Raw genomic sequence first — 12,768 nt, 5'->3', positions numbered from 1 at the left:
CTCCAGCAGCAATGTACTCAGTGGTGCCTGCGGGCACCAAGGTAGCGAATTTGCGCTGGGGCGATGGGAAGGTTGCGACCTTTCGCATGGCATTTGTCTGTCACGCGCCCGCTTGTCAGCATCTGCATGCCACAAGGTTGTGACGGGGTTCAGGTTGTGGCGCTTTCCATAGGACCCCTATGTCGTCACGACATAACTCGTAGTGACCGACAGATAGGGAACGTCTCGGTTAGGTACGTAACCCTCGTTCCCCGATGGAGGGAACGGAGACGTTATGTCCCCATGCCACAATCTCGAACCATCGCTGGTTGCCAGGGACTCGTTCTCGGCTCCTCAGCGTAAAACCTAATGAGTGGATGCACCTGCCGCCTATTTATACCCATGTGCACGGGGAGTGGCGCAGGTATGCAAAATCCACTAGCCAATATTCATTGGCGTTTTCTCTTAAGTCAGAAATGATTGGGGCTCCCAAGTAAATCCCCTATGTCGTCACGACATAACGTCTCCGTTCCCTCCATCAGGGAACGAGGGTTACGTACGTAACCGAGACGTTCTCTATTCCAGTCCTTGCGTACCACCGATCTGCACATTTTGTATGTATCTCTTACAGGGGCGGCACCAGAGTATTTTGAATGCAGGTGTTGAGGGGGTGCTAGATCACTGACAGGGGGAGCTGGGCAATTAATAGTAAATATGACCAAAACAAGTTATTATTTTTAATATGAATAATAAAATCACCCAGTCGATTTTGTAATATTTTATGACATGGTTATTTGACTCATCACATTTTTTCTTTTTTTGGCCGTTCACTCTTAATTTAAATAAATTTTGATGAATATGTGCTGTGCAGGTGCATATGTCAACTGTTTATGAGTGTGGGAGTATTATCGAGGCAAGGAGGTGTCCTGCGGAAAGAACTTAAAATACATAGCCAATCCGTCATTTTTGGATGCACTTTCTGCTGTCTCAGGCAGTCTCCATGAAATTCAGCGTGTCACAACAATGAACCGGCCTACAGACATAAGAAATAAATAAATCTAGGCCTATAGAAAGCTTGAAATGTAGGCTATAGTATTATACGGGTGGGAACAGCGGAAGACGAAAAATAGCCCTGGGTGGAACAAAGGAGTCCACTGCACTGTACAGAACCAGCAGAGGATGAGGAGCTAAAGCCATAGGCTGAGGAGGAGAAAAGGTTGGGGAACTGGCTCTGGGACGGACTTTCCAGCACTGAGATGGATGAGGCTTCCAACTGATGGGCAAAACACAGGGAGTTTTGGAGAAAGAAGCCCTTGCACTGAGCACAAGGAACATCAAAACTCTCTGGAAGTTTATGCATTCATTGACATACAGGTAGATGAAATGAGAATAGGTGATGGTGCCACGTGTTGGGCAGGGGGGTGCTTAATTTTGGCTGAATCTCTGGCAAGTTAACGTAGCATCTGCAGGGCCGTTACTTACTGTACTTCGGCCAACTAATGATAATGTCTCCATTCAGATGGCGTCAACTTCATCTATTGCATTCTTGAAATAACATCCTATAAGGTGGCTTCTTCCATGGTCAAAAGAATGCAGTTGCAGACAGAATTCAATAACACCAAAAAATGAGAAGGTGGTGTACTGCACACACTCAGTACTTAGAGATGGAAAATGAACAAACAAAAAGAGAAGCAGGTAATATACTCAAGTCCAACACAAACAGAAGGACCTGACATGAGTCCAACTATTAGTCTGATGAATACAGTTTTGATGGCCAGTGAGGATAATCGCTTGACATGTATGGCTAAAGCAGGAAATGAGGGTGTTACAGCACGTTCTAAAGTGTTCTTTCGCTGCATTTTGCTTGTTGCAGTCAGACTGGTGAAGATTATTATATTTATTTTTCACGAGGGATACCAGACGGTTAAATGTTATTATGTAAAAAATAAGTTGAAATAATGCAGACTGATGGCTTCAACAAAAGCATATACCACTGATTAACAACCTCGTACCTCACAGTAGGTCTGTCTTTAAATGTTTATAAGTTAAATCAATTCCCCTTTGAAGAAAATTAATGGGATTTTTACTTCTGGAAACTGAATGTTGAACTCTATAGCATCAACCAAAGTGATTGCCTTCAGCGTTCTGCCCTGCTGATATTTGAAACAAATATCATGCTTGTGCATTTAATTTAGATTGGTTGTGTAATCTGGCATCAAACCATGTTGGTGCAATATTGGCCCTGCTGGTCAAGCTAATGAAACTGCAGTAACTTGCTGGCTGAGGAGGCAAAATGTCTGTGGTTTATCAACCTTGTAAGGCCTACAATAAGTTATGCTATCTATGCGGTCGTGTGCAGAGGCGAAAACTAGCCGTTCACAGCCACGCTATTCAGCAGACCTTTAGCTTAGCCAACTTAATATATTTCCATTCAGTATAGGCTACAGGTGGAAGGCAAATAACTAACATCTGTGCCCAACACCAACTGACCTGTCCCAGAAAAACCATTGCAACCCATTTTTAAGGCTCTTATGGACTGGCTTATTTCAAATTGTAAACAAATTGTGAGTCATCTGAACAGTTGCAGCAGTTACCTGCGGTGTTTGATTCACTACAATTATTCAGTTCATGGCAACACGAACACCATTCATTCTTTTCCTCCCTCTCTCAAGCTTTCAGCAAGGCATTCTTGGAAGGTTAATGGAATACAACCAGTATTAGTGTTTTTAACTACCATTGGATAGAAAAATGAAAAATAGCTAAATATAAAAATATGTGCTTAGCATATAATGTGAATTACATATCAGACCTTTAAGAAGGTCTTTAACAGCATAATATGTTATTTGTTTTTGTTTTGAATTCACTTTGGCACCATGCTAAAGAACAATCCGTGGGCAATTTGTACAATCTCCATGGTTACATTGCAGGTCACAGAGGAAATGGAGGCAGGATGTGGTTTCAGAGGTGAGGAAGTTATTTCTTAGCTAAGTACGTACATTCTGTCTGCAATAATCAAAAAAAAAAAAGAAAAAAAAAAGCCTTTAACTTCTTCCTTAACTCAGTGAAGAGCTTAAGATCTTTATTAGGTCATATTACCTGGAGAAAAATAAAGACAAAACACGACATTTCAAATCAAAGATAATTTCCTTAGTTGTTATGCAATGCAAAAGCACACACATACTTTTTCATATGTACATATGCATTTATTTTTATGTTAAGTCTGATATATGGCCTTACTGTTAGTTCACTCATAAATGATAATTCTGTCACTCACCCTCAGGTGAACTCATTGGACTTCCTTTCTTACATGGAACACAAAAGAAGAAATCTGAAGAACTACTCCTCTGATCCATTCATTGATAATGAATGGTGAATGAAGATATCAAACCTCAAATGGGGCAAAAATTCACCATAACATAATAAAACAACATGACTGGTTTTCTGAAGCCATATGATTGCTTTGTGTGACAAACAGACTGAAATTTTAATCTGCAGACTTGCTCAACTGGGGTCAGCTCATCCAGGCTGCAAATTAGGGGCAAAAGTCATGTAAGTAGAGATGTCTGATTTGAGAAGAAAGATTTGAGTCGGATCTTTTCAAAGAATCGACTGATCCTATTCATAAAACCGCTCTGAGTGATTCAATCTGATTGTGTTCTAAGTTCAGATCATTCACTCAGTAATGCAGCTGCAAGTTGCAACCACTAACCAGAATATTTTAAAAAAAAAAATTGTTTTTTTGTTTTGTTTTACACATTAAGAAAGTCTTGACATGAGGATGATTATACTAAATTATGATTTTCATTTTGGGGTTAATTATGGCTTTTTTTTAAGTTTAGTTTGACATTCTGATATATAAACCCTAGTAAAAAAGTAATATATTTAAAATACATTTATTTCATACTAAGTATAGTTCAAATCATATCACTTGAGACTTACTCATATAAAAATTATATTTAAACTTTATTTGGAGTAGGCCTACTACATTTCTTAATATTAAACCTAAAAAACAAAAAACAAATCCCGCACACTATCTATGCAAAAAGTATCAAAATATTTATTAACGATAAATATTTTGATAAAAAATTTTGATAAAAAAGTATCAAAATATTTATTAACGACGTTTCGGCGTCGTTAATAAATATTTTGATACTTTTTGCATAGATAGTGTGCGGGATTTGTTTTTTGTTTTTTAGGTTTTGACCTGGCTGGTGTTTGTTTCCAACGCACCTATTTATTGCCGTCAGGTGTGCGGAGGTTAATTGTTAATTTAATATTAAACCTAAAATGTGTTTTAATGTCACTGATGAGGATTGTACGATCTTTGAATAATGCTGGTCTTTAAGGGGAGACACTGCAGGCAAAAACACTGTTTTTTCATGCACCTGTCAATTTTGAGATTTTGGGCTTTTTGGTTTTTCATAAAGTGTTTTTTCAGACTAGTAGAACGAAAACATCCAAAAGACACTGTTAAGTGTTTCTTTTATAGCACTTTTATTCAAATATAAGTATTTTCTGAATTATGGAGTGACAAAATGAGATACCCAAAATTCCCTCTGTAAAAACTTTTGACTGTAATATGTCAAAAAAATTAAACAAGAATTTTGAAACTGACTTAATCCAGTGTTTAGATTTTTGTACTAGAAATGTATGCAAACGAGTGCATATTTCATTAAATAATGCCTCATTTGCATATTTAAACCTAACATTTTAGAAAACTTGTAATACAAAAAATGTTTGCAATTATGAATGTAATCAATCAACTAGGTAAGTAAAGTGATAACTATTAGTAAAAAAAATTACCCTATTCACCTGCAGTGTCTAGCCTGAAATGCACGAAATTTGAAGTGCACCCAAAGTTTACTTGCAGTAGTTCCACTTTAGCACAACAAAATATACTTCAGTATATCTTTAGTTGGACATCTGCAATACTTCTGCACAAGTGCAAGATTTGTTTTATACCAGTTTAGTAGGCCTATACCAAAAGTACAATTGCAGGGTATTTTTTATTAATATGTCAATGTATTTGTAGTAGACCTATATACGCAAATACATTTTAGTATATTTATTTTTCACTAGGGAAGGCTATGTGCATATTGGTAAGTCTCCAGCGCCCAACAAAAGACATTCAACAACACAGACAGTAATACCTTTAGTAAAATGTCCAAGGACGTTTTGTGTCCCTCAATGTGCCGCTATCACTGCGTAAAAACTGTGATTTTCTCAAAGTTGTTACAGAAGCTTTAGAGTACTTTCGGTTTCATCCAGCCTCTCGAATTCCTTCACTAGAACTGGCACGCGAGGAGGAGCGGACGCTGTTGTGACGCATAGCATTTCCAGTTAAAGACTGCCCTTCTCCTCCGAGGAAATGGACGGTAGCGATACTTCACCCATCTCACATTTTTAAAAAAAATACGTTTTTAAATACAGGCTATATTTGAGCTCTATTCGGGGATGTTAGAACGCTTCTGGGAGAGTAAGAAAAGACCATGTTGGATCGCCGTGAGTAGAGGTAAGTTCACGCGCTGTAAAATCTCCATACGGAAATTTGTTATCTCTAATGTGGCACTTTTAAGTGTGGGTGTAGAGATTGTACCGTAGGTTTGAAACGGATGGAAATGTTAAAGCGTCTCTCCATTTGCCGTTTTTCCTAGTGTACATGTCTGTGGGGTCTCTCAGCTGGCATTAACAATAAAACCTGTATTTTAGATGTTACTGTGTGTGGTTTTGGTCTGATTGTTAGTTTCTCATGTAGCCTAGACACTATTTCGCAACAGGTTACTGTAAGAATTATCTGCTTGATATAGGCTACAAGGACATCAGAGTTCATGAAAACTGTTGTTTTTCTTTAGTAGATAATACTGTGAAATTAATAATTTGTAAAATATGAACTCTTTCTTACCCACACTTCCCCCTCTCTTCTGTCCGGACAGTGTGTTTGATGAAGTGAGAAGTACTGCTGTAGCGCCCTCTGTAGCGGCCATGAGGAAATGTCAGCTGTTCGCTTATGTTTTGCTGGTAAGTTAATACTCGCAGAGCATTTGCTCAGCCATGAGCCTTCATTTTCAAAAGGTGACCATCTAAAATACTTAATTAAAAGGTTGTTTTGGGATGCTTCATGGTTGACTATGATTAAAGGCGTGTTTTAATTAGGGAAATTATTCAGTTTCTTTACCTATACATAAAATGAATAGTCAGGTTCCATAATCTAACTTTAACTATAACATATAAACATTTTATATGACAGACCTACATTGAGATTTTGTAACTTATGATGATCGTAAGCCATGAATCAGTGTAATTTCATTAAAAAAAAAAAAAAAAAATTAATAAGGACTACCTTACCCATAATTCTAAAGAAATATCCACCAATCACAGAAGCTTCTCTTTTATATCGTTTTTTATATAGTTCATTCCGTCAAAGAATTTATGAGGCACTTTTTCATGACTCATTATTTGATCGTAGGCTACTTCTACATGTTAAGACATTTATAAAATATATATATATTAACTGAACACTGAATACAAAATTAAACATGTGACGAGGCTAACATATGTAGCCTAATGAGATAACGTGATAGCAATATAACATATTAATATTTCAATCATTTATCGTGTATTAATGCTTGCTGTTGGTAATACAAATTGTAATTGTAAAATTGTATCATTTTCATAATGATGTCTGACCAAATAATTTAGTGGAAAAGGTTTGTGTGGGTTATTACTTCTGGTTTATTCACCACACTGGAAAGGAAAGGAAAAATAAAGCACTTTCATTGTGGAATACAGTATTGCACTGTGCACTCACACATAATATAAGGTGCATGCTATCATTTCCCATGATATTTTTAACCTAAATGGTCTTTTGTTCCCCACAGGCTCTAATCAGCCAGTCATGTACAATATCAAATTTTGCAATTGGAGCAGGACAGACTGTGAAAAGAACTTGTCCTGATAATGAATACTGGAATAATAAGGGATTCTGCTGTGGTAAATGTCATCCAGGTAAAGCCAATTTAAATACAGGCTTTATGTTGTAGATATACAGAGTGTATATCCTTTCAATAAATGCTGTGACTGCTGTGAACATTTATCATATAATGGAGCAAAGCTGTTAACATTTAAAACAGTTAACTATGGATAATGGGTAGCAACAGGGTTTGTGTTTTCAAAGAAACCCTTTGTTCAGCTTTCATAGATGGTTTTGTCTTGTCCTTTGTCCTTCTGTTTTCTACTCTAGGGTATAAATTGAAAGCGAAATGCCCAGAAAACAATACGATGTCCATCTGTGTAAAATGTGAGAATGGAACCTACCTAGATAACTCAAACCACAATGAAAACTGCTTTAGTTGCAAGAAGTGCAACAAAGGTAATGTCATTTTAAAAATTTGATTTTCATATTTCTTGTTATTGAAGAGGTAGTTAACCCAAAAATGAAAATTCTGTCATCATTTGCATAACCGTAACATCATTCCAAATCTGTATAACTTTCTTGCTTCTGCGGAACACAGTTTGGAAGAATGTCTTAACAGTTTTTCTCTAAACAATGAAAGTGGGGTCAATTTAATTGACTTTAATTGTTTTGACAAAAAACACTAAGACATTTTTTTAAATATCTTCTTTTGTGTTCCACCGAAGAAGTACATGATGACAATTTTCATTTTGGGATGAAAGTATCCCATGTGGTTGATTGTTAAAAACTTCACACAACCAATTAATTTGACCTTTGCTCAGTTTTCATATGTCTTTCATCCTTTAATCACAGACCATTCCATAGAGATATCACCATGTACATTCAAAAGCAACAGGGTGTGTGGGTGTGAGTCAGGATACTACTATAAGAAATTCGGCGACTTGGGATGGGAATGTTCTCCCTGTAAGAAGTGTGGACCTGGGCAGATGATAACTGTGGAATGTAAGTCCCTCAAGCTTCATAAATAAATTAAAGTTATATATTAATCTTGTTTTTACATTATAGGATACCCTTAGTTAATGTTTTCACTTTTGTCAGGTCGTGGGGAACAGAATGCAAAGTGTCAATGCAAAGAAAACCATTATTCTGTCGAGGGCAAATACTGTGAGCCATGTGTTAAGTAAGTCACACTTCGGTACTCTTCAATATCCTGCTGGCACTTGTTATGATGTGGCTCTTGTTCAGAGGTTAAGTTGATGAATGCACGTCTTCATCTTTTGTTTTTGAAAAGTCTACAAGTACAGACTTTCTTCTTTACATTTATGTCTGCTGTCCTGAATATGTTATATTAAAGGTTAAGTGTGATATTTTCTGTGTTGCAGTACTTTACATCTCATACTAATGTGCAGAGACATACTCTACATAAGCACACTTATGAATTTAGAAGCATTTAACTACACAAGCTCAGTTTTGTGCATTGTTGAATTTTGAAATGCATTTAACCGAAATTAATAAGTCAATACAAGTACAGATATTGGATATTATAGTCATTTTAAATTTTGAATTTTATTTTTCACTTTGTTATCGTTGGTTTTAGTGCAGTTTATAATTTTTAGTATTTTATTTATTATTATTATTATTTTACTCTTAGTAATTTAGGTCTACTACAATTAAGGTGCTAATTGGTATAAGTTTAAAACCATTAAATTTGCCAGGACAGTTTTGATCTAATGCCAATTGCAGGTTGGAATCTATTTTAGTTTAGTTTCAGATTTTCTCAGTTATGATTAATTTTTCAGTTAAAAAATTGATTTAGTTTTCATTTTGTGTAATAATAATCCATGCTGTCAGCAAATGAGAATCAATTTAGTCTTTTTTTTAGATCAGCTACTGTCAGTATGAAGAGAACCTTCCTGAGCCAGTTAGTTGCATGCATAAAATATGCATTTAATGTTGTAATGACGCTGACCAAGCTCTCCTTTCGTGTTCATGTACACTAGTCAACATTTGAAGTGGATCAAAGTTGTCCTAAAACCCAAAACCAAAATGCATTCTTGTCTTAGGACAACGTTGATGAACTTTTTTGATCCACTTGAAATGCTGACTACTATATACTTGCCTAAATATCTGGCGCGCAGACAGGACGATTCACCTTTAAATTATTTTATAAATATTGAAAACTGATGTGAGAATATCTTCAAATGTTATTTTGCATGAACTGACAAACTATCCTTTATAAAAACTTTTATACGTTGTTACTGCTCATCCACATACAGTCCAGCACATACATACACCATCATTCACGGAAGTGTTCTGAATTAGCACATGAAAATTATTTTAATGGATAATAAACAGATACATTTACAGATCTGTATAACTTTAGACATGGCAGACAAAATAATCAACATGTGTGTTCTTTATATCTTATAGATGTCAGGATGAGTGTCAACACTTGTGCAAATCCAGCACACCTCCTAACCCTGTTAGGACTTTCAACCCAACTCATTCTCCAGGTGAGTACTGACCTGGGACATTTCCTCTGAGGAGGCAAGGGAGGCAGTGCCTCTTCAAAAAACTGGATGAGAAAACTATGCAAAATATGATTTTTTTTTTAAGAAACACTACAACAGCAATTACAGAAGGAGGCTGCATCTCTCTTGCCTCTCCTAAGCTTATTGAGTTTTAACAGATCCCGTGTGGTGGGGTTTGTAAGGGGTGCAGTAAATTGAGAATGAATGAGGGAAAATCACATGAGAAGAGGCAATGCCTCCATCGTACTATGATGGGCTCATGCAATAAATCCCGCCTCCAGTTTTTGTATTTCTGACACGTTCGCTTATCAGTGTGAATGAACAAACTGATGGCATTAATAAGAAGTCTAATTAAAAAAATGTCACATCAAAATAAAACTTCAAATGGCCTGAAAACATGATCTGTGGGGGGTTTTTAGTGAGCAATTACCTTTTTTTTTTTTTTGGTTTGCCGAGCTTTGATGACTAATGATCTGAAAAGTTGACTATTAATAAGAAAAGCTGAATAGTCATTATTACTGAATAGTTATTGTTTTGGAATGAGTGTAAAAATGCTTAAAACACTAGCTTGGTGAGATTTCTATACTTGGTTTTAATAAATAGGACATTACTTACATTACATTGTTAATATAAAAATACAAAATAGAATTGGGTAACACTTTATTTTAAGGTGTCCTTGTTACACATGTTGCATATACTTACTAATATAATAACAATAAAATATGCATAATTACATGTAAGTAACCCTAACCATATAGTAATTAACATTACTCAGTACTACTTAAACGTATAATTATACTGTAACAAGGACACCGTAAAATAAAGTGTTACCTACAGTATTTTTTGATACTGTAAGTAATGTTTATTTAACCAGGAAAATGTGTAACTGGGACAAGAATTTACATTGATTTATTTTCTAAAAAAAAAAACACCACTGCACACCTCTGGTACTGATCAACCTCTATCCAAAAATGTGTATCCTTCGGAAACAGAAAATATTGAAAAAGTTGTTGATGTCTGTTGGCTTTCCTAGTATTGTGGATGCCAGACAGGCGACTGTACTGCATGGCTTTAGAGTGTATTGATAAAGAGAGCTAGTACTAATTTTTTTAGAAAGCATGAGTAATCTTGGTAAGTCCCCTCTCATGTTCCTTTGAATTTGTCTAGCCATGACTAAGCAAAACGTCTCTGTATGGTCCAAAAACAACACGTGTCCTCAGGCAAGAAATAATATTGAGGGGTGATTTTAAATTTTTTTGTTTCTCATCTCATTGATGTTTCAGGCTCAATACCTCAAATACTGGTCCCTGTGTGTGCATGCATCACGGTTCTAGCACTGGCATTGTTCATGTCATACGAGGGCATCAGACTTTGGAAGAAAAAGAGGCGTGCTTTGTCATCGCAGAAATCATCACCTGCTTCCGATGATCAGGTAAAATGCTTGATTGACCTTTGACAAACAATGACAAAGACACCACAACCATTCTTCTTCACAATGCAAGTGATTCATATTTGATGCTAAACACATAATTACTGTAGCTCTGTTTTCATAGAAGATGATTCAGCTTTCATAATAATTATTATCACCTGCAGTATAACTTCATGGAAGCCATGTTATGATCATGTGATGTGTTATATCCTATTTGACTGGTGTTGTTTTGATTATTGTATTGTTTATTAAGTAATTACTATATATTTTGAATGTTCTCCACAGACATTGATTATCACAGTGGCACCAGACACAGAACACAGTGAGAACATTCCCCTCACAAACCAGCCGTGCAAATCAGATCAAAATGGAAAACTCCCAGACTGCGTCCCAAGAGAGATCAAAAGTATGTCTGTGTTTATACACAGTTTCTACACGTAAATCCTTGGAGGCTTAAGTTATGATGCTTAAAGATGATTCACGTCTGTTGTTGTTCTCTTTCTCTGATTTTTGCTTTTGTAGTTCACGAGTTATTCTATTTTGTGCTGGACGAGGTGCCTATTGGACGATTTAAAGAGCTTGTACGTCGGCTTGGTGTTTCTGAGCAGAACATTGACAGGGCGGAACAAGACCACAGGAACAGCAAAGATGCCCACTACCAGATGCTGAAGGTTTGGAGTGACAGCGGCAGTGGAGGAGGGAACAATGTTTTGCCATGTCACCGCATCCAGATGTTAGTAGACACTCTGAAGGACATGTATTTGGTTAACTGTGCAGACAACATCGAGAGCAGGTTCCTCTCACAGGACACAAGCACTTCACACTGAGGCCATTAGAAGAGAAAGAAGAAAAGGGCATTAATAGAGAACTTAACCTTCCACCGATTTCCATTGGATTCCTTTGAGAGTGGAAGTGCGTCTACAGCTGTTTTTTGGCCATGTTTTTGGCTACAGTTGTCTGAAGATTTCACACTAAATTTTTTATGAATATGCATATGTTCTGTGTTTGTATGCTGGCTTTTTTTAGTGCTGTTAAAGTAAATGTATCTGAGGGTGGTGGGGTGGTTGGGGTTTGTGTTGTAATTTTTCAGATATGTAATGGAGATAACATAATCATGCATATTCTCGCCAAGTTCTCCTAATCATAGCACACATCTCACAATAATATGTCCAGGTCACACACCCACACACACACACACACACTGTTCAACATTGTTCAGCATTTTAAGAAAGGTTATTGTTCTGTTAATTATGTTCACTAAGACTGCATTTATTTGATCAAAAATGTTTTCCTGTGGTTTTTGCAGCCTTCTGTCTGACTCCAGTCTTCAGTATTAAACTTAAAAAACCATGACATTCTTATTCCTTTCATTTAAATTTCTTTTCTGGCGGTGACCTGGGCATGTTCTTGATAGGTTTTGTGAGAGGCCTTATTGACCCAATAATGCCTCCAACTGTACAGATGAATTTAATGCTGATAGCAGTGGTATTTGCATGTACAAACACAGTTTATAATTGCATTTGTATTTGAGGGGTAATTTGAGAGTTGATTTCCATTATTGCATTATTCCACAGGCTAATATGGGTCTTCAGCTGGAAACTAGCATTAAAATTCAATGCAAATGCCAATTATAAAGCTAATTTGACCACAGATGTTTTTTTTTTTGTTTTTTTTGCCTTAATGCATAATTCCTATATGAATAACCCATATACGCTGGAATAAAATGGTGCAGTATTTTTTGTAAAATGACCTTCAATCATTTTTATGTCACTCTTATTTTTTTAAATAAGAATAAAAATATAAAAAAGCCGTACAAATGTATTTTTCACCAAATACATTTTTATATATTCTATCTTTTTTTTACATTTAATTGCAAAAAAAAAAAAATCCACAAATAAACAGCATATATTTTTTTA

The 12,768-nt window shown here is 36.1% G+C and overlaps 2 protein-coding genes across 2 annotated transcripts in view; one reads left to right on the top strand and one right to left on the bottom strand.

The window, feature by feature from the left end:
• The window catches only part of cd27 (CD27 molecule), a 16,456-nt gene extending 10,513 nt beyond the window's left edge, over positions 1 to 5,943 (bottom strand). The window contains exon 1 of the mRNA XM_058746401.1: positions 5,882 to 5,943. The gene's annotated coding sequence lies outside the window, so the exon portion shown is untranslated. The remainder of the gene's footprint in view (positions 1 to 5,881) is intronic.
• On the top strand, positions 5,258 to 12,768 carry tnfrsf1a (tumor necrosis factor receptor superfamily, member 1a). The gene is made up of 10 exons (XM_058746398.1): positions 5,258 to 5,491; positions 5,913 to 5,997; positions 6,858 to 6,984; positions 7,220 to 7,348; positions 7,745 to 7,894; positions 7,991 to 8,072; positions 9,323 to 9,405; positions 10,707 to 10,855; positions 11,138 to 11,258; positions 11,375 to 12,768. Exons 2-10 carry the CDS (start codon positions 5,962 to 5,964, stop codon positions 11,677 to 11,679), a joined length of 1,182 nt encoding a protein of 393 aa, XP_058602381.1. The 5' UTR covers positions 5,258 to 5,491; positions 5,913 to 5,961; the 3' UTR covers positions 11,680 to 12,768.

This window comes from Onychostoma macrolepis, chromosome 16 (assembly GCF_012432095.1).
Source record: "Onychostoma macrolepis isolate SWU-2019 chromosome 16, ASM1243209v1, whole genome shotgun sequence".
Lineage (NCBI taxonomy): Eukaryota > Metazoa > Chordata > Actinopteri > Cypriniformes > Cyprinidae > Onychostoma > Onychostoma macrolepis.
Note: the sequence above shows the minus strand (reverse complement) of the source record. Positions and strands in the feature narration are given on the sequence as shown.